At 38.6% G+C, this 21,713-nt stretch overlaps 2 protein-coding genes across 7 annotated transcripts in view; both read left to right on the top strand.

Moving 5' to 3' along the window:
* Positions 1-21,713, top strand: part of srpk1b (SRSF protein kinase 1b) — a 257,960-nt gene that overhangs the window by 128,394 nt on the left and 107,853 nt on the right. The gene's annotated exons all lie outside the window — the stretch shown is intronic.
* Positions 1-21,713, top strand: part of kif21b (kinesin family member 21B) — a 118,063-nt gene that overhangs the window by 52,346 nt on the left and 44,004 nt on the right. For 4 of the 6 annotated variants that reach the window (XM_049471780.1, XM_049471781.1, XM_049471778.1 and 1 more), the window contains exons 9-24: positions 582-771; positions 1,157-1,220; positions 1,651-1,875; positions 4,889-5,021; positions 5,361-5,499; positions 5,641-5,829; positions 8,026-8,225; positions 10,037-10,144; positions 12,812-13,113; positions 13,717-13,870; positions 15,223-15,426; positions 16,400-16,501; positions 17,880-18,045; positions 19,469-19,529; positions 19,645-19,693; positions 20,987-21,189. In XM_049471780.1, the coding sequence (XP_049327737.1) occupies positions 582-771; positions 1,157-1,220; positions 1,651-1,875; positions 4,889-5,021; positions 5,361-5,499; positions 5,641-5,829; positions 8,026-8,225; positions 10,037-10,144; positions 12,812-13,113; positions 13,717-13,870; positions 15,223-15,426; positions 16,400-16,501; positions 17,880-18,045; positions 19,469-19,529; positions 19,645-19,693; positions 20,987-21,189 (2,489 nt within the window). The remainder of the gene's footprint in view (positions 1-581; positions 772-1,156; positions 1,221-1,650; positions 1,876-4,888; positions 5,022-5,360; positions 5,500-5,640; positions 5,830-8,025; positions 8,226-10,036; positions 10,145-12,811; positions 13,114-13,716; positions 13,871-15,222; positions 15,427-16,399; positions 16,502-17,879; positions 18,046-19,468; positions 19,530-19,644; positions 19,694-20,986; positions 21,190-21,713) is intronic. The other 2 variants (XM_049471783.1, XM_049471779.1) reach the window with 1 other exon arrangement.

Here is a 21,713-nt window from a genome sequence, read left to right as displayed (position 1 = left end):
TTCTTGTTTCATCTTTTCTTTTTTCTTCTCTCCTTCTTGTCTCTTCTCATCTCATTTCATCGTACCTCATCTTTTTTTTTCTCTTCTCATTCCGTCATGTATGTTTTTTGTTTTTATATTCTTATGTTATCTCTTTCTCACCTCATCTTCGTCTCTTGTTGTCTCTTCTTTTCTCATCTCTTTCTCACCTCATCTTCGTCTCTTGTTGTCTCTTCTTTTCTCATCTTTCTCACATCATCTTCGTCTTTTATTGTCTTTTCTTTTCTCATCTCTCTCTCACATCATCTTCGTCTCTTGTATTCTGTTCTTTTTTTTCTCATTTCACCTTCATTTGTCTGTTCACATTTTCTCATCTTTTCTTGTATTCTTCTCTGTGTATCTTATGTGTCCAAATATTTTTGTCCACATAATGTATACATTGATTTTTTGATTATAGCTACCCATTTGTGATATATAAACAAAGCATAAATAAGAGGATGTGTCAACACATTATGGGCTGCTGGTAGTTATGCCACTGTTACAGCAGTGTTACACCACTGTTACGTCTTTCTCCTCAACTGCTCTCTGTGTTCTCTCTGCAGGGGAAGCGCGTGGCCGGTGAGGACGGATCTGAAGGTTTCAGTGATCTGTTTCAGGAGAACTCTATGCTGCAGAGGGAGAATGATACTCTGCGCATGCGGGTTAAAGCCATGCAGGACACCATTGATCATCTCAACACCAGAGTCACTCAGCTCCTCACCACTGAGGTCAACCTGCTGCTCACCAAGACAGGTCAGACCGAGCTGTTGCATCACATCATTTAAATAAAAAGAAACTCATTTATAATAAAGTATTATGATATTTAGCTGTGCAATCCCATTTTGTTTTTCAAGAACACAGCATCAATTCAGTTATCGATTCAATTATTAGTTTACATGTAAAGATTGGTGTCTGAAATGGTTATGATAGCAGTGTTGTGCTCTGTAGCTTAGTAGATCCCACTGTTCTGATTGGATTAAAAGTAAAGTTTTCTGAACATGAAATTATGAAAGTGCATTATTAACCCATGCTATTGCAGTTTTACTAAAATGTGTATTGTTTTGTAAATGTATTTTTGCCAGTACAAACCTGCACCTAACTAAATCACTCAACGTTGAATCTTGTGGATTCTCCTCAGGTGAGACTAGTGAGGAGATTGGCAATCTGATCCAAAACTACATCAGAGAGATTGAAGAGCTCAGGTAAGACACTGCTGCCTATTCCACTCACTGATAAAAAGATCACTTCTCCGAGGAGTTGTGTGAATGTAGTGCTGATAAATTATGTGATTGAAATTATGAGTTTATAGTTCAATGTAAAAAAAAGAAATAAAAAAATGGTGATAGATCTGATCATGTGTTACAATCTGGTGGAGACATTCCTGAGACTCCCTCGCTGTGTGTGGACGAGCATTATACTGCTGAAATGTGCCAGTTTGAAGCTCTGTCATGAGGTGCAACACAATTATCTGTAGGATGTCCTGCACATATCAAAAGGACAATTAGTCTGTGTCCCCTGCATCATTATTATGGGTGAATGACATGGCTAGCAGTGATCCAAATTAAGGGTTCTATCAAAACATGTCCAATATTTTCTTCCCTTTACATTCTTAATTTTCTCTTCTTCTCCCAGGTCTAAGCTTTTGGAGAGTGAGGCAATAAACGAGTCTTTGAGACGCAGCGTGTCTCGTCTCTCAGCTCGATCTCCTTACCCTGCCTCCAATGGTTCTGCCCCTGGCCACCCGCTTGGCTCCTCCCCCTCCATTTCCATGGAAGCTGAGATGACGGATGTGATTCGCAGAGCCAAGCTGGACATTGAGAGGCTGAAGAAGAAGGAGAGGAATCAGAGGCGCAAGAGGTGAGGAGGGATGGAGTAGATGTTGCGCTACATTTCTAGGACATTCTAACATGTTAATGAAGTGGGATACATTCACACAGCCAAAATCTGAATTTCTCACCAAATCAGATTGTCTGTGTATTTATTTTTTAGGTTATTATTTGTTCAGATATACTGTTCACGCTTCTTAACTGACGCTCATTCGCCAAAGAGCAAGTGGCTTTTTTCCGTTGTCTTTGACGTGGACATGAATATGTACCAGGTTACAATTAGCCATAATTGAAAATGTCAGATGAATCAAATCATATAATTAAATCAAAGTTATTTACATAGTGATTTATACAACTTTTACATCATGTCGTTGCAAAGCAGCTTTACAGAAATGTAATATCAAGTCAGAGAATCAGACAAAACATTGAACATACAACATAGAACCCCCAATGAAGAAAAGAGGCAAGGAAAAACTCCCTCAGAGGAAGAAACTTTGGGAGGAACCAAGACTCACATAACGCACCCACATAAACTTGTATCATCACATCTACTATGACACGTACTATCAAGACTAATATACTGTATAAGGGGGGACCCATCCTACTCTGGTCAGACAATTTATAAATTAATATTATAAATCCATATACATCCACATAGGTCTAATACATTCAGGTGAACAGCCACACCTGCAGTGGAAGCAGTTAGAAAATTCCTAGTTAGAGTTTATATAAACTTGGATGTAATCGGCAGTGGAGAGTAAACAACTAGTCCGAGGCAGGTGGCAAAAACTGGACGATGGGCATCTGATCTGTGGTGGGTGATGGGGAACCTGGCGTCCAGAAACTTTCATCAGTCTGGCTGGACAGTTAACTGAAGAACCTAATGGTGCACCATCCATTGGTATCAGGCCAAACAGGATGGCAGTCAGTAACTCGGAGGAAGGCAGAAAGATGGAATTAGTTTCGACTGGATTTATATTTATGGAGAACAGTCAATTTACAAGATTTTCATGATCAGACTGTGTTTAATCTAATGACTCAAGCAGATCTGAATAAAACAGCTTAACTAAAGAGAGAGAGAGAGACAGAAGTTAACATAGACATGGAGGCACCCTGAAACACAGGCATCCACCCATTTCACCATCCAAAAACCTGATTCATCGCATGCAGTGTGTTGTAGTGGACAACAGCACCAGCATCTCAGTTTACAACAATTCACTATGTCCATGAACCACTAGGGGGGAAACATTAATTAACAAAGATGACACAATAATATCTTACTGTAGATTCATTGTACTACCAGTGGACAGGTACAGTAGCTCATCCCTTGGCTGCTGTCACTGCTAGTTTTTTTTTTTTTTGGGTGGTGGGCCACCATCCAACAGTCAGTAGCCAGTCATGCACTTTCCCTTTTCATTATTTTATCCTGGCAAGAGCAGCCGTCCTCTCCGAACTCCTCCACCAGCAACGCTGTGTCTAATTTCAGCTATAAAACCTGCTGGCATCTGATCTATCTGGCACGTGTCGTGTGCAAGTGTTTGAAAGTGTGCGCGCAACTCCGATTAAAGCGAAGGACAACAAGCTGGCACCGATACAAATTACCCTCCATAAATCTCTCTCTGTAATGAGGAAGAGGAGTAGCGGGACGTGGGACTGCAGCTGCAGCAGACGAGTCTAATTTGGCTCTAATAGGGAAGAGGTCCCAGGTAATGGCCGGGCTCTTTGATCCCCAGCGCTCCTGCAGTTATTACGGGTCGTCCAGAGGAATGACTCAGACCGAGAGAGAGGGCAGAAGCGACAGCCAGGGTATTAATTTGACCTGCACTTATTGGTCCCCCTGGTCAAATCAGATCTCCATTACACTGCTTCTTGATTGCTGAGATTCAGTGGAGTTTTGAAATAGTGCTCAGTAAGCAGTATGGGCTGGGTTGTGTGTGTATCTGGTGCTGTTAGTTATTAGTGACCTGCTTCTGGTGTGATAGGAAGAGGATCAGGTTTTCTAAGAGAGTTTTCTTCTTGTTTTATATATAAAGTGCAGTATGGTGCATTTTACCACTACTATTTATTAGGTTAAGATGTGTTGGTTAGGAAGGCCACGGAAGAACACTGAACTCATAAAAATAAAAAATAAAAATATTGTCATTTAGAGCATATATTTGCAGAAAAGGAGAAATGGCTGAAATAACAAAAAAGATGCTGCACTTTTAGACCTTAAATAATGCAAAAACACAAAAAAACAAGTTTATATTCATGAAGTTTTAAGAGTTCAGAAATCAATATTTGTTTGAATAACCTTGTTTTTTTATCACAGTTTTCATGCATCTTGTCATTCTCCTCCACCAGTCTTACAGACTGCTTTTGGATAACTTTATGCCTTTACTCCTGGTGCAAAAATTCAAGCATTCAGCTTGGTTTGATGGTTTGTGATCATCCATCTACTTCTTGATCATATTCCAGAGGTTTTAAATTTGGTTACATCAAAGAAACTCATAATTTTAAGTGGTCTCTTAATTTTTTCCAGAGCTGTATATTGAAGAAGTTACACAAACAATAGTGCCTTTCTGGAAACAAACTAATGAGAGGAGCCAGCTAGAAACTTTAAAGGACCATGACAAAGGAGTCCATGTATGGGCAGACATGCACACAATTTGTGTATCAAATTTTAGGCAATTTAGAGGATCCTATTCAATTTGTCTGGATAAATCTCCTGATTGTTTTTGGACTGTGGAAGAAAACCTGAGACCCATAGTCACAGGGACAACATGGAAACATGGAAGCTCCACCTAGACAGGTACTTGAACCTTGGACCCCAGTGCTGGGAAGCAAAAATGCTAATCACTAAGCCACAATTGTATCAACCAAATATATGTTGAGGCACCCATGGTCAGCAACAAATATGCTCAAATATGCTGTGACATTCATTCAACAATTGATTAATTACAGGTTGGTTCCATGGGTTTCTAATTTGCCACCAAATTCTGAAATCCCCATTTCTTTCTGACCTGTGTTTATTTCCATTTGTTTGTTTTTCTGCTGTTTTGTAGTCCAGAGACGGAGAAGGGCTTGAAGAAGAGAGCAAAGCTCCAGGCTCAGGAGATTGTGCAGAATGGAGAGGGAAGAGAGAGTGTCCTGAGCAGAGAAAATGGAGACGGTGACTCTGATAATGAGCCAGAGGAAGTGAGTGAACAATTAAAAAACACATTTTTAGGATCTTTCTATTACATTTTTATCCAATGCTTCCAACAGACTTACAATGCTAGTGATAGGGGCATTGGGGCATAGTGTTGCCCATGCAAAGTAATCACAGTTTTTACACCATTAACAAGCTCACAATAGCTCTACACTTCATTGGTAGAATTCTGAGGATCCTGACATTTAAAAAGAGAGGCACTGAAAGATACCTCAAGGTAGATTTCCATTCACAACCCAATCCTATTTCACACCGGATTTCTCCTTTAAGGTAATTGAATGCGTGTATGTTCAGTTAATATGTTGAACTCATTCTGCTGTATTCAGGATGGCATGTACCCTCTCGCTGAAGAAGAGAGCGGCTGTGAGGAAGATGAGGAAGACGAAGACGAGGAGATCAGAGAGGAGGAGGAATTTGACAGTGACGAGAGCCTGGTGGACTCGGATTCTGACTCGGATGAGAAAGGTAAAGGCTTTATTCTGTGGAGAGGGAAAGCAATCAGAGGGTTAAGACAGCAGGACAGTAGTAATAAAGCAGAGAGAGCAGTTGATGGTTTTGCAGATGGAAGGAGGCTCAGATGTCTGCTCTGTGCTTCTCTTCCCTCAGCGAACTTCCAGGCGGACCTGGCAGACCTGACGTGTGAAATCGAGATCAAACAGAGGCTGATCGACGAGCTGGAGAACAGCCAGCGGCGGCTGCTGACGCTGAAGCTCCAGTACGAGGAGAAGCTCATCCTGCTGCAGAACAAGATCCGAGACACGCAGCTGGAGAGAGACCGAGTGCTGCACAACCTCAGTGAGTCTCCACCCCGACACACGCTCTCGCGCATGTGAATTCTGATTACAGCTTATATTTATTTTTTCATTCCAACTTAAATTCTGCAGCCTCTGCCATATGCTGCACCATTTAAGGTGGATTGGGAAAGTTAGCTAGCTAGCTCTCTACTGAGACAAACTACTAATGATTTTTTAAATGCTTGTTATGAAGAAAATGGCCTTAAAATATTGAAACTACACATTGCAATATGGTAAAATAGAGGTTATCATTATTTTTTTTTTATGAGAAAAATAGTGATTCCTTGAAACCCTCTGTTTGGAGTGTGCCTCTGAATAATCTCAATTTGAAGGGTCATGTAACCCCAACACCGGATTATAAGGCACACTACCAGTGAATATCCCTTTCTGGTCTATTTTCATAAACAAGGCGCACTGGTGAACAGTGAAAGAGCTAACTAGCGCTTAGCGAGGTTGGCAGGTAATGCTAATGCTGCTCCAGCAGTGCTAGCTGGGGTTAGGAGCAGACTAGAGGTCAATAATTCTTAGGTTGCTCCTTACAACCTAACTGGTAGAATTGAGTTCAGAGAACTTCAACCTGAAAACTTAAAAATGCTTGTCGGTGCAATAAAAAAAGGGGGATTTGAACCAACTTTTAGTTATACTACAATGCCAATACTGTCAATGCTCTTTCCACAGTGTTGCGTTTTACAGCTTTCCCATAGGCTACTTTCACCATATATTTGCATATTGGGTGTGGCCTCTCCCTTACCTACCATCTTTTTGTTGTCTGTTGCCCAAAGCTACCTTATCCTAGGTGTGAATGAGTTAATTGTCAGGCCTCAGTGTTTGTAGGCTGCAAGAACATGTTACCTTTATTCTGTGTTCCTGATGCTCACCGTGTGTTGGTTTGGAGCTACAGAGTTTGGGTCTGTACTGACCCAGTATTATACAGTCAGTATTGGCAGTTCAATAATAATAATATACTAAATATGTTGAGAATACCTATATATATATATATATATATATATATATATATATATATATATATATATATATATATATATATAGACACTAAATAAACTAATTATAAAAGCACACAGAACTTTAAAAAATGAGTTATTTATATTATTGATGTGTGAACACAACTCAGTTAAGTTTAATTAAAATGGTATTAACTGCATCGATGATGGCTTGACTGAGTTAAGTTGAGCCATTGAATGTTTTTTACAGTGTTAGGGACACTTGATTATGAAGCACACTGATGATTTGTAGGAAAATTAAAAGATTTTAAGTGAGCCCTGTAATGCCAAAAATACGAGAGGGTACTGACTGCAGCCTGCAGGAAGGCGGAGTTGGACGTCCAGTGCGTCCAGCCCCGCCCACTTTGTTAGCATCATGCCTTCCAGTCCCTCCCACTTTGTCAGCATCATGTCTAAGCTCCGCCTCTGAACGGAAGTAAACAATGAACAGGGCAGTTAGCGGACTTTAAATATAATGTGCCGCGTCGTCCGGCTTAAATACTGTGTATACACTACAAGCTTGCCAGACTGACCAGGCGTGGCGTGGACAAAGTGGGTGGGACTGGACGTGCTGGACGTCCAACTCCTCCTTCCCGCAGGCTGCAGTCAGTAGTAGTTGAAAAATACGGAAAGTTATTCACAAAGTTAAATGTTCATTTGCCAGTGATTGACAGCTGTCAATCATGAAGGTCCGTTATTGTGAATTGAAACATAAGGACTTTAAACTCCCGTAAAATTCTGGTGGCACTAATCAAATGAATATGGTAAACCTATGGTGAAGAACTTTGGGTGTCAAATTCAGTGAAAATGATTGCAATAAATCTATAGTAATACTAATTCCTGGTATTTGTTTTTTTTCGGAGCATTTTATCCTCTTCAGTAACACAGATGCCTTAAAGAATTATATTGCGATATACCCAGCATCGATATATCCAGAATCAATATCATTTTCATGGGCAATACATGGGCGATAAAACTGCTTATCACTCCAGAGATCAGCTTATAAATGGGGTTTAGCACCTTCTCAGTGGCTTCTAATATTAAGTCAATATTAGTTTATTTCCTTTTCAAAAGAACAGGAATGATTTTAAATGCAGTTCCTTTTAACAGAAGCCAAACTTGGCACAGATTTCTCGACTGTATATCAGTTTTTGAACAAGATCTTAACAAGCCGTCTCTGCATGCTGTTCTAACAGTGTCCATGGAGAACTACACAGAGGAGAAGGCCAGCAAGATCAAAGCAGACTACGAGAAGCGTCTGAAGGAGATGAACAGGGATCTGGCGAAGCTTCAAGCAGCACAGAAGGAGCACGCCCGCCTGCTGAAGAACCAGGGCCGCTACGAGAGAGAGCTGAAGAAGCTGCAGGCTGAGGTGGCTGAGATGAAGAAAGCCAAGGTACTGTTGATGAGCTGAATGTGGAGAAATGCTGCCTCTTAGAGGCAAAGTGAGGATATTTCAAGTTGTCTGACTAATGGTTAATGTGTAAGGTTGGGATAGTGGTATCAAGGTTGTGGGTAAAATCATGTAATGTTCTATGTAGTGAGCTATTGGAGAAGCTAATGGGCCCTATGTATAACACCAGGTTTAGCCATAATCCTGTATTGTGTTTCTTGCAGTAAATACCTTTTATTCTACATTTCGTTGCTGTACAATTAAGAACAAATTTTTCATTTTTGTTGTGTCGATTCTTAGTTTACTTCAAAATTTGATCGCACAAACCATCCTTCAAAATTGTATGATGATTTAACCAATAGAAATTCTCAAAAATTACCTAAAATTAACTGTTTTTAATTTCTTCACATGCTGTTTTAAGATTTATTATCTTATTTTTTTTATGTGTATTAACCAAATACCCAAGGAAAGGTAGCTCTATTGAAAAAGACTACTAACTTATGGTGAATTAGAAGTGATGGGACACACCCATTATGTAAATAAGTGACGCCAGGAACCAATATTAGTTATATTAACTTATATTAACTATGTTTTAAGTAGATATTCGGCTTAAAAGAGTGAATTGGTGCTTTTTTTTAATCTTTCAACTAGTCGATTGTTTTTTCAGTACCCATGCACTTTATTAACCCATGCTTCTTTCTTATTGGTTCCTGGCATTGTTTATTTGCATAATGGGCGTGCCCCCCGTTACTGACTCACCATCAGTGTGCAGTGTTGCCCAGCAGAGCTCCCTTCCCTTGTGTATTTAGTTGTGTTTTATATACTAGGTGAATGCCTACCTGCAGTTTTGTAGGTGATAAGAGCAAGTTACTGTTTTCTTTACTGTGTGCAGTGACTTCTTGTAAAGAACTATAATGAGGGTGAACTATAATAAGTATGTCCATTTTTGTAGATTTTTGGTTCTTTACAAAATTGAAACACACAAACCATTTCTCACACTGTGTGAAAATTTCTTTATGACTTGACCAATAGATTTTTTTTTTTCCTTACATGCTGTTTTAAGCATTATTATTTTATCTTTTTTTTAATGTGTGTTAACTAAATCCCCAAGGGAAGGTAGCCCTATTGAAAAAGACTGCACACTGAGGGTAAGTTAGAAGTGATGGGACACACCCATTATTTAAATAAGGGATGCCAGGAACCAATAGTTATATTAACAGTGTTTTATGTTCACTTAAATAGTAGATATTCGGCTTAAAAGAGTGAATTGCTGCTGTTTATATTATATTATCCCAGGCTTCTTCCTTATTGGTTCCTGGCATTGTTTATTTGGATAATGGGCGTGCCCCCCATTACTGAGTCGCCATCAGTGTGCAGTATAGCTCACCACATCTTCCCTTGTGTATTCAGTTGTGTTTTTTATAATGGGTGACTGCTTGGCTGCAGTGTTGTAGGTTGCAGTTTTTACTGTAAAGAGTGACTTCATGCTGCTTAAGAACTATAATAAAGAAATTCAATTATCTTCAGTTTTGTCAATTTTTAATTTACTGCAAATTTTGAGTTGACAAACCTTCACACTCTGTCAACATTTCAAGATGAACAGACCAATAGAAATTCTCAAAAATGTTCTGAAATTAGCCTTTTTTTTTACATTGACTTTCATTGAAAGTGATGAAGGTTTTACCTCTCTCTTGTAAAGTTATTGTGCTGGAGATACTTGTTTTTCATTGGACATCGATGATTTACACTATAATAGCTTTGTATGTATAGTTCTGCAGTAATTCCTCACATGCTGTTTGACGCTCTTCTCGTAGGTGGCGCTGATGAAGCAGATGAAGGAGGAGCAGCAGAGGAGGAGGATGATTGAAGCTAAGAGGAACCGAGAGATTGCTCAGCTGAAGAAGGAACAGCGACGGCAGGAGGTTAGATAATACATGGTTTAAATGTTATCAGATCAGATTTGCGTTTTTGGACATCATAAACAAATCTGCATGGGTTTCTTTAGTAATAACTTCATCAGGCATCAGTAACTGTGTAGCCATGCTGTTAAATATCTGCACCTCCGTCACTCTGCCCTGGATTTGACGTGGTTGTTTGTTGCGTTGTGTTGCGAGAGGCTCAGAACCTTCCTTAAAATCTGTTTTAAATTGCTCAGGGCATCCAAACTGAGACCCACGGGTACAAATAGGATGGTAATTGCATTTGAACCACCTTAAAATTTCTAATATGGCTTGGATCTGATTTGTGAAAATATATGGATCTGGATGCATTGCCTTCGAATCTGAAGAAATTAGTTATTAAGTTATTAAAAAATACTTGGGTACCCTATAAAAGGTAACATCACTTCTTTTTCAAATAACATTAGTGAACATTCTTTATTTCATAATATCCCAATGATTTACCATTTTCTTTACAGTATTTTTTCTTTACTATAATTTTACTAGAATAAAGTTCTATATTTGTACTCAAGACTAAATACACTTGAGTAAATTACACTCTAGCCATTAGGTACCTCAGTACACAATACACACCATTCATCTTCCTTATTGCTTCCTGGCATTGTCTTGCATAATGGGCGTGGCCCCCACCACTGACTCACCATCGGTGTGCAGTATTGCCCATCAGAGCTACCTTTCAGTTGCGTTTTATATAATGGTTTACTGTTTGGCACAAATTTTGTAGGTTCAAAGTATAAGTTTCCATTTTCTTCATGATAAAGGCACGCTTCATGTTGGCTAAGAACCGATAGTTAGATTATCTTATAACAGTTACGTTATAAATATAAACAAATATTTGGTTCAACCAAAAGTGGTTCCACAGTGAGTTGCTGCCGTTTTTTTTTTTTTCCTTTTTCTTTTAACTAGTTGATTGGTTCTTCATTATACATGTGCATAAAAGTGATGCACCATAGTAACTCATGCTTCTTCCTTATTGGTTCCTGACATTGTTTATTTGCATAATGGGCGTGCCCCAGGACTCACCATCAGTGTGCAGTATTGCCCACCAGAGCTACTTCTCTTGTGTAGTCAGCTTTGTTTTATGTAATGAGTGATTGCATGGCCACAGTGTTGTAGGTTGTAAGAGCAGATTACCGTATTCTTTGCTGTAAAGAGTGACTTCCTTTTGGCTGTGAACTAAACTGTAGGAACGTTTGGTGTAAATACCCAAGGAAAAGTTGCCCTGGTGGAAAAGACTACACATTGATGGTGAGGTAGTGGTGTGGTTTCACACCAATTATTTAAATAAGTGATGTCAAAAACCTAAAGTTATATTAACTTATATGAACTACGTTTTAAGTACAATTAAATACTAGATATTTGGCTCATAAGAGTGAATTGCTGCTGTTTATTATTATTTTTTAAATAGTTGATTGGTTCTTCAGGACATATGGGCAAAGAAGTGGTGCACCATATTAACCCATGCTTCTTTCTTATTGGTTCATGCCATTGTTTATTTGCATAATGGGCGTGTCCCCCACCACTGACTCACCATCAGCGTGCAGCAAAAAAGTGGTGCACCAAAAAACCCATGCTTCTTTCTTATTGGTTCCTGACTAGGGCTGCCACGATTAGTCGACTAGTCACGATTATGTCGACTATTAAAATAGTCGACGACTAATTTAATAGTCGATTAGTCGTTTTTTTTTTTTTTTTCTTTGTTTTTCTCTCCAAACTGCTGCGACTGCCTTTCTGTCCTGGACGCACATGCGCAGTAGAGGAAACCGGGGTAGGTAGTGGACGACATCTCAGGACATTATACAGACAGGCTCTGGTTTCATGGCTACCCCGCTACAGAACTCAAAAGTGTGGGATCACCAAGAAAATAAAAGTGAAACGCGTGCAATGCAATATCTGCAATGAAGAACTTGCCTTCCTCGGCAGCACAACCGCAATGCACGAGTAATGTACACAATATCTGGACAGAGAGGCATTTTTTATTAATATACTTTTTTTTCATAATAGTTCAAACAACCTCACGGTTGAGATGTTTCATAAATGCCAGTGCCTTATCCTTATTTTACACAGTTGTTTACACTTTATGCTAAACAGTAAAATAATTGTCTGTTACAACAAGCTGCATATTTCATTAAAGGTTTAATGAACTATGATTTTAATTGTTTTTATATTTAGTTAGCATATAGCTGAAATCTAATGTTGGTTGTATAATAGCAGCTGCATTCTATTGTGATAAACTGTGTTTTATATTCAATTAACGTATGATCCGATTAGTCGACTAATCATAAAAAATAATCGGTGATTAGTCGACTATAAAAATAATCGTTTGTGGCAGCCCTATTCCTGACATTGTTTATTTGCATAATCGGCGTGCCCTCCCACCACTCACAATCAGTGTGTAGTATAGCCCATTATAGTTGACAAGACTACACATTGATAGTAAGTTAGTAGTGTTGGGACACACCTATTATGTAAGTAAATGATCCCAGAAACCAGAAATTTTACATTATAATAACTGTGATTTAATAGTAGATATTTGGTTAAATGGTAAATTTCTGCTGGTTTTTTTTTTTTTCATTATGTCAACTTTTTTTTATTGATCAGTCTATTCAACCCATATATTCTTTCCTGCAGTATCAGATCCGTGCGCTGGAGTCTCAGAAGCGGCAGCAGGAGATCGTTCTCCGCAGGAAGACTCAGGAAGTGACGGCTCTGCGGCGGATGGCCAAGCCCATGTCCGAGCGCGTGGCCGGCCGCGTGTCTCGCCGTCAGCCCAGCCTGGACTCCGGAGCAGAGCTCTCGGCCAGCACCACCACCACCTCCTCCGAACCCGAGACCAGCCGCTCCGTCTCCAGCATCGTCCGCCAGTGGAACACCAAGCTGAACGGATATCTGGGAGAGAGCGAGAGCAACAGGGGAGGGTCTCGCCTGCCCAGGTGTGTGTGTGTGTGTGAAGGGAAATGTTCTTTTTCTCTTTTGTTAAATCCAGCATCCTCTGAATGTTCTTTTGCTTTCTGGGATAGTAAAAAAGTAATCTATTAATAATTAGAAGAGCAAATAACTCTCAGAACTATTTTTGAGAGTTGCATTTTTTTTTATATTAATGAAAAGTTACTTTATTTCAGTAATACAGTTCTAAATGTGAAACTCATATATTATACAGGTGTATTACACACAGAGTGATCTATTTTAAGTGTTTATTTATGTTATTGTTGATGATTATGGCTTACAGCCAATGATAACCAACTGTGTCAGAAAAATAGAATCTTATATAAGATACTTTTTTTAACTGGTACTGTTGGAAGTGTGTCCTCCTGGAAAATAAAATCCACACAAGTCTGTGCAAAGTCAGTGCAGTGTCTACCAGGAGATTTTAAAACTTCCCTCTGCTAACTTTGCGGATCTCATTTTCCAACAGGATTTGTTTTTATTAAGTTAGAATTTGTATAGATGAACTAGTATAATAGGGATCCATGTCCTAACTTTATTATTTGGCTTATATATTATAGTTTTTCTGAATTCTGTTGGGGTCTGTGCAGTAGCAGGAAGAAGTTTCAGAGGAAGGGTGTGAGCAGCAGCTTTTCGAAGACAGCACGGCAGAAGTGGCAGGCTTTGGAGAGGAGGGTCATGGACATCGTGATGCAGAGGATGACCATTTCCAACGTGGAGGCTGACATGGACCGCCTTATAAAGGTGCTGCCTGCATATGCAGGTTATAAAGTTATAGGTCCAACCTTATGTTTAGTGTTTCTGATAACTTCTGATAAAGTCCAGTTACATCATAAGTTGGTTCACCACTCAGCACTATATATCAGCTTTGGAAAAAAAAAAGAAACCACTTCAGTTTCTGAATCAGTTTCTCTGATTTTTATATTTATAGGTAAATGTTTGAGTAAAATAAACATTGTTGTTTTATTCTATAAACTACAGCATTTCTCCCACATTACAAATAAAAAATAGTCATTTATTATATTATTTATAGTTTTCTGACCTCTGAATAATGCAACGAAAATCAAGTTCATATTCATAAAGTTTTAAGAGTTCAGAAATTTTTAATCACAATTATATGCATCTTGGGATGTTCTCTTCCACCAGTCTTACACACTGCTTTTTGATAATATTTATGCCACTCCTGGTGCAAAGATTTAAGCAGTTCAGTTTGGTTTTATGGCTTCTGATCATCCATCTTTCTCTTGCTTATATTCCAGAGTTTGTTTATTTGGTAAAATTAAAACTCATAATGTTTAAAAGTTCATAAAACCACAATCACCTTCACTCAGCTGATGAACTACTGTAATCTGTTTGTCTTAGACAATGGATTAACAGAGTATTGTTTGACCGAACAGTTATTAAAAACAGAGGGATGTGCATTTTGACATGGTTGTTTAAGAAATGAGAAGCAGTAATTATCTAATAGGAGGCTTGTACCTATTTGCTTAGTTAAATCCAGGTGGCAACTTTATTTTGGCCAGGCAGTGTATTAACCTATGCACCTTCCTTATTGGTTCCTGGCATTGTTTATTTGCATAATGGACATGCCCGCCCACCAATGACTCACCATCAGTGTGCAGAGTTGCTCTCAACTGTGAAAAGACTTTAAACAGACTTAAGTCTGATGTTCTCTTATATCTAAAGACTTCAATCTTTCTGAGATTGTTTTTCATCTTGCGTTTGGTGGAGTTTACATAAAATGTATATTACATATTAAATTACAAATGATGTGTATATCAACACTGATTTATCACACTTTTTTGTACTCATGTACTCATTAAAATTCTAAAGTATAAAACATATTTTGGTTTGTTTAACACTTTTTTCCACGCTTGTTCCTGTATAGCTTTAATATAGTCTTTAGTATTACATTTACTATGCAAAAAATCATTAAAAAAAAATACACTGATTGAGAAGAGGTGTGTCCAAACTTTTGACTGGTGCTGTATTTGTTGTCCTGCTCCTGCACCCTTATAATATTTACAAAAGTTTAAATTTGTCTTTTCCTGTTCATTTTCCTCTCTTTTTTTTCTCCTCACTCTTTGTTCTGTCAGAAACGGGAGGAGCTGTCCATGCAGCAGGAGGCGCTGTTGTGTAAGCGAGAGAAGCTGCTGAGTGAAGGGCCGAGAGAGGAGGAGGACGAGAGAGTGCTTCAGGAGATGAATGAAGAAATCGAGGTGCTCAACGCTAACGTGGACTACATCAGCGACAGCCTGTCAGACTGTCAGGCCACCATCGTACAGATTGAGGAGACCAAGGTCAGTGTCAATGTGAGGTCACAGCCGGAATAAACGTGGATTTTGGCATGTTTTGGAGTGTTTCTGTGTGTGAAGTAGCTTATATACAAAAACCTAATTCACCTTTGGCTACTGATTATCTTTAAAGATAGTCCAAATACATTTTTATATATGGATTAAGTTTATTAATTTTATTAAGAGATGTACAGGAATCAGACACCCAGCAACAGAAAAGCGGTAATACACAACTAACAATATGTTAGATCTATGTGGCTGTACACTGGCGTGCATACGTCTTCATACCCCTTAAACATTTTCACATTTTGTCACCTTACAAACACAAACTTAAATGTATTTTATTGAGATTTTAAGTTAAAATAGACCAACACAAAGTAGCTCATACTAGTGAAGTGAGAAGAAAATGATATATTTTTTTATTTTAATCAAATACAAATTGAAAAAGTGTGAACCAGTACCTAGTAGAGCCACCAGTGGGGCTGCAAGTCTTTTAGTGTTTGTCTCTACCAGCTTTGCGCATCTAGAGACTGAGATTTCTGCCCAATCTTCTTTGCAAAATTACTCAAATGCTTGGATACACATATCCCACTATATCATGTACCATGACTTTTGTCAAGCTAAAGATCATTGCAGATGTTGCAGTGTAAATCTTTCATTTTGATCGGTTTCAGTTTCAGCCAAGGATGTTATTTTCAATCCACAGCAGCTCCAGCCAAGAGTTCATTATCAGCCGGTAACTTGCTAACACAGAAATCAGTATCTGTAAAACACATTCAGCTGCCCCTCAGTTCTGTACAAGCAGTAATTATAGAAGAAGCGTCTCAGAGGAGGCCTGAGCCTGTTTAGACTGGTTGGAGGAGCCGTGTGAGGAGGGGGTCTGAGACTGAAGTGGAAATTGGTGTTGATTCATTTTGAGGAGAAAGAAACGATTTGGAGACAGAGGCTGAAATCCTGCATATTTTATAATTCTTTGCAGGATGAGCTGGACTCGGTGGACACCTCGGTGGTCATCAGCTCCTGCTCTCTGGCTGAAGCTCGCCACCTCCTGGATCACTTTTTGAAAGCCTCCATAGATAAGGTGAGTTAACTACACTGAAAATAAATTATTCATTGGCTCATCTTAACTCTGTCAAGTTTATTATTTAGATTCAACTCAGTTAAGTTGTAAATATATGCAATTTTAAGTCAAAGCTAGATGATAACTTGAATCAGTTTAAAATATTGTGGGCTTAAAATTGTGTTTATTTAATATATATATATATATATATATATATATATATATATATATATATATATAACTGTCAATACTGATAGCAAAACTGGGGTAGCATGAGAGCAAACTCTGTAGCTCCAAACCAACATATTGTTAGTACTAGGAACACAGAATAAAGACGATTTGCTCTTACAGCCTCCAACACTGAGGCCTGGCAATCAACATATATATTACACTAAAGCACGGCTATAATCAGGTAGCTTTAGGCAACAGACAACACAGAGATGGTAAGTAAGGGAGAGGCAACACCCAGTATGCAAATATATGGTGCCAAGAGCCTATTGGAAAGCTGCATGAACCAACTCTATAGAAAGAGCCTTGCCACATGTACTATACTAAAAGCTGGTTCAAATCACATTTTCTATTAGGTAAACAAGCATTTAAGGTGTCAGGTTAAAGTTCTCTGAAGTCATTTTATTGAGTAGTACTGGCCGGTAAGTTCACTCAACTTGATAATATTAGTTATTAAAATTGAAATTTTATCCGATTAATCGCAACAAAATTCTGTGATTTGTTGCGATTAGGTGCAAATGTTTACAGTGGATATTTAAATGTAAATAAAAGAATGAATGTAAGAAATGAAAAATGCTATTATGCTATTTTTTTATATTAGTGGTGGCAATTAAAATACTAGTAATTACTTTCAGGGGAGATAAAGCTAACTTATAATAATTGAGTTTAGTCTGTTGACATTGGCAGCTTCCTTTTCATTGGCTTCTGTCACAATCTATTTGCATACTGGGTGTGTCCAACAGGTTCTGACTAACACTCACCATTAGTGTGTGGTGATTCCCCCTGGGCTACCTTAGAATTAAATCAAGTTCCCATTTAGTTGTAATAACTTAATGTTTTGATTCATGCTAACCCAAGTTTTCATTCCCCCATTGCTTAAGAAATTTGAGCCAACCGGTTGCCTTAAAAAAGTTAAGTAAACTCAATTTATCTGGTCTTACAGTATAACAAAAATAAAAATGTTAAACCAACTTCCCCTTTAGTCGTATTAATTTGATGTTCTAAGTTATGCTAACTTAAGTTTTATTTACTCATTACTTAACTTTTTAAAGGCAACCAGTTTCCTTAAATGTTTAAGTAAATTCAATTTATCCGGGCTTACAGTGTAGTTTTAATGAATTGTAGACATCTGACCTAATGAAGGTGTGTGTATTTTTGTGTGTGTGCCCAGAACTTGCAAGTGGCTCAGAAAGAGGCCCAAATCAGGCTACTGGAGGGTCAGCTGCGTCAGACTGATGTGATTGGCTCCTCCCACAATCACATAATCCTGGATGCTTTGAGAGAGAAGGCGGAGTGTATCCCAGAGTTACAGGCTCTCATTCACAATGTGCAACAGGGTGAGTTTATTCACAATAGATAATACATTATTGATCAAAATAGATGATTAGAAGATTGCTATTGATTATTAGTATAATGTTGCTTAGCTGTTTGAGATTGAGTGTGTTTACCGAATTATGTTAACTCTGCGTTAACACTGGATTTCTACTTTGCCACCTGCCAATAATCTTTCAGAAGCATGTGTCTAAAATAATCACACATCCTGTCATCACTTTTTATGCCCTTTTTTGGACCCTCTTTATCAGCAAATATGGGTCTTTTGACTTTTTATGATTTCTAAAAGAACTAAACCCTGCTGTTGTTAAAGCTAATTAAAAAATGCAAACTGAGAAAACTGAAAGAAATCAGAATTAAAGTATATACATGTTGTATACTGAGAAATTGAGTCACTAATCAAAATCCATCTCTTTGTCATATTTCTTAATCAGATTTCTAGCCCCAAATTAATTCCAAGATATTTGAGTATCCATTTTTTATGTAACCACTTGAAAATTCAAATTAGATTAATTAAGTGTATGCAGATACTTCACTCAATGTTTCCCATCTTTATTCGACTTTGCCTTATTTTTGTGCCATCATAGGCATCACAGTGTCTCAGCATGGCTCTTTATCTTCTGAAAGTTATTCAGATTTTATTATCTCCTCAGGTCAGGCTAGTGGTAGACATCCTGCTTGTATCTTAGGATAGACTAAGATACTAAGATACACTGTTAAAAAGTATTTATTGGTTCACCCAACAATAGTTTAACTAACTGTTTTTGTTTTCAATTATTGTGGCCTTACATAATTTAGTTTATTCAATTTTTGTGTAGATATTTTCAGCATACTTTTATAGAACTATAAATGCTGACAGTATAACACAGGGGCAACATAAGAGTGAACTCTGTTGCTCCAAGCCAACATACTGTGAGAACTAGGAACATAAAATAAAGATAACTTGCTCTTACAGCCGACAACACTAAGACCTGGCAACCAATACATATGTTACACTAATGCATGCTTAGGATCAGGTAGCTTTGGGCAACAGACAACACAAAGATGGTAAGTTAGGGAGAGGCCACACCCAATATGCAAATATATGATGCCAGGAGCCTTATGGGAAAGCTGTATGAACATGTGTTGTAAACTAAAAGTTGGTTGAAATCACACTTTTTCATTTTTTGATTTTCAGGATTAAGTTTGACTTAATAACTTGACTTCATTAACTTGATAGTATTAGTTCTTCTGACTAAATCACAAAAAAATCTTTTTGGAGTGTAATAGGTCGCATCATCATTTCATTTTTTGACAGAATTAAGACTGAATAATACTTGGATTCTTCTAAAGGAAACAAGTTTTTTAAAGTAACTTTTCTTACAGGCAGATTTGCTTTTCAGACATTGATTGAGGGTAATAGAATAAAATTACGTTTTTTTTCTGCAGAGAACGGTTATGCCAGCACCGACGAGGAGGTGTCTGAGTTCAGCCAGGCCTCCGAGACCAGGTGAGCTTCCTGTTCTGACGCTCTAATCATACTCATATTCATAATCAGGGTATATCGCTGTGACAGTTTTTAAAACATGTATATGTGTGTGTGTTTTCTTTTTTTTTGGTCACAGTTACTCCCAAATGAAATCCTCAGCCAGTCAGGACGACTTCAAGCTCAAGGTAAACCTACCAACCATTAAATGAAGACAAATTGTCCCTCAAGACACATACCGTACATCCTTAATTCCAGCATAATTTATACCACTTAAGATGCAAATATATATGTGGAGCTTCTTCATACATTATCAATATCATGTGTGAATGAATTGGCCACTGGGTGGCAGTAGAGTACAGTGCTATGTATTTGGTAGGGAGTGCACTGCATAACTGGGAGGTTTCTGAGGAGAAGTGTGCACTGAAGACCAGCCAGCTTTACTTCCCTACTTTCCTTGCTTTTTATAATTTTATTTATTTATTATTTTTTACTTTTAATTTTCTTCCCAATTTACACAGCTAATTACTCAGCTCAATCGTTAGGACTCCCCCTATCACTAGTAATGCCCCAACACACCAGGAGGGTGAAGACTAACACATGCTTCCTCCGATACATGTGAAGTCAGCCACCGCCTCTTTTTATACTGCTGCTGATGCAACATTGCTGAGTAGCATCACAGCGCACTCGTAGGAAAGCGCAGCGACTCGGTTCCGATACATCAGCTCACAGACGCAGCCTTGTGCTGATCTACATCACCCTTTGGAGTAATGAGGGGACAGCGCACCATCTACCCACCCAGAGAGAGCAAGGCCAGTTGTGTTCTCTCTGCGCTCCGGTAGCTGATGGCAAGCTTCATAAACAGAATTTAAATTGCACAATATTAATCTGGAAGGGCTGCCACTATGAGTGGGAGGTCGCAGGTTCGTACCCAGCTTATGTAGCTTTGCCATCAAGCTGCCGGCGCTCAGAGGGAGCAAAATTGGCCCTGCTCCCTCCGGGTGGGTAGATGGCGCTCTCTCCCCACATCACTCCTAGGGTGATGTCCACAGCAGAAAATGGGAAAAATTAGAAATAAAATTATAGAAGAAAAAAGGTATGAAAGATCCAAAGTCAGAGTTCATCTAGCTCTTAAAGGGAATGACACAATGCACTAATTGGTTTATTACTTGTTACACCCTAAACACACCCATGATTAATTAAGACAAAAGACAATTAGTACATGCCTTTTGCACGTTTCGAGCCACGCAAGGCATATTTTTTTTGCGTCCTAATAATACCGAAGACACACCAACAAGCGCTAAATCCAACTGCACTGTGCACAATTGACCCTAACACGTTTCGTTTTTAAGCGCAAATTAATCATATTAATCATGGTCATGTGATTCTTTTTTTACACTTCACTTTTAATTGTAGGATATTGTTGTACATTTTTTAATCGATTGACTCCACTCATAGATATGCCTCATCCTCTTTTCCAGGCTGAACCCCGCATCGCCGGTCAGATGAAAGCCATCTCAGCTGAATATCTAGGCCCTGTCCTCGACTCCACCACCAAGAACATCACCAAGTCTCTGGCCTCCCTGTCTGAGATCCATGAGAACGGCTTGGGCTTTACTCTCCGCGAGCCATACAGAGAGAGCGTGTCTCGAACCATCAGCCTGCCTGTCCGCGGACACACGTTGTAAGCAAGACTATAAGATTTATGATTTATACAATATTCACTCATCATCAGAATATAGCTGCACCCAGAATGAAGTGTGAGATTGCAGTGCTTTTCTGGAAAGAAGAACCAGGAACAATAAATAAATGATTACAGAAGTATTATCTAACTTATTTAGAAAGCATGTTGTAGAGTTGTAGAGGTTCCTAATGGTGTCATCCAGATCTTGCAGTGGGGGTGGAGGGTTGATAGCACGTCCAATAACATACTACACATGGGGTGGTGGCATCTTGTGGATGAGCATTGTCCTGCTGGACCACTGCTGGACTAACAAACCAAAGCATTGCAATCGGACACTTCCTTCTAAATGCAACTATATAAGTATTTCTCATTCCAAAAAAAAAATAGTTGAGATCTACTGAGCGAATTTAAAGAAAATAACTTGGTTCCTAATTCCTCATGGAAGCCTTCAGCCAGTCCCCCAGTGGATATTTTCAAGTCTGATTTAACATCATTAAATCTCCTATTATGTGTTTTGTTATGGG

The sequence above is a fragment of the Astyanax mexicanus genome, chromosome 24 (genome assembly GCF_023375975.1).
Source record: "Astyanax mexicanus isolate ESR-SI-001 chromosome 24, AstMex3_surface, whole genome shotgun sequence".
Classification (NCBI taxonomy): domain Eukaryota; kingdom Metazoa; phylum Chordata; class Actinopteri; order Characiformes; family Acestrorhamphidae; genus Astyanax; species Astyanax mexicanus.
The sequence above is the reverse complement of the archived record's forward strand: the minus strand, read 5'-3'. Positions and strand labels throughout refer to the sequence as shown.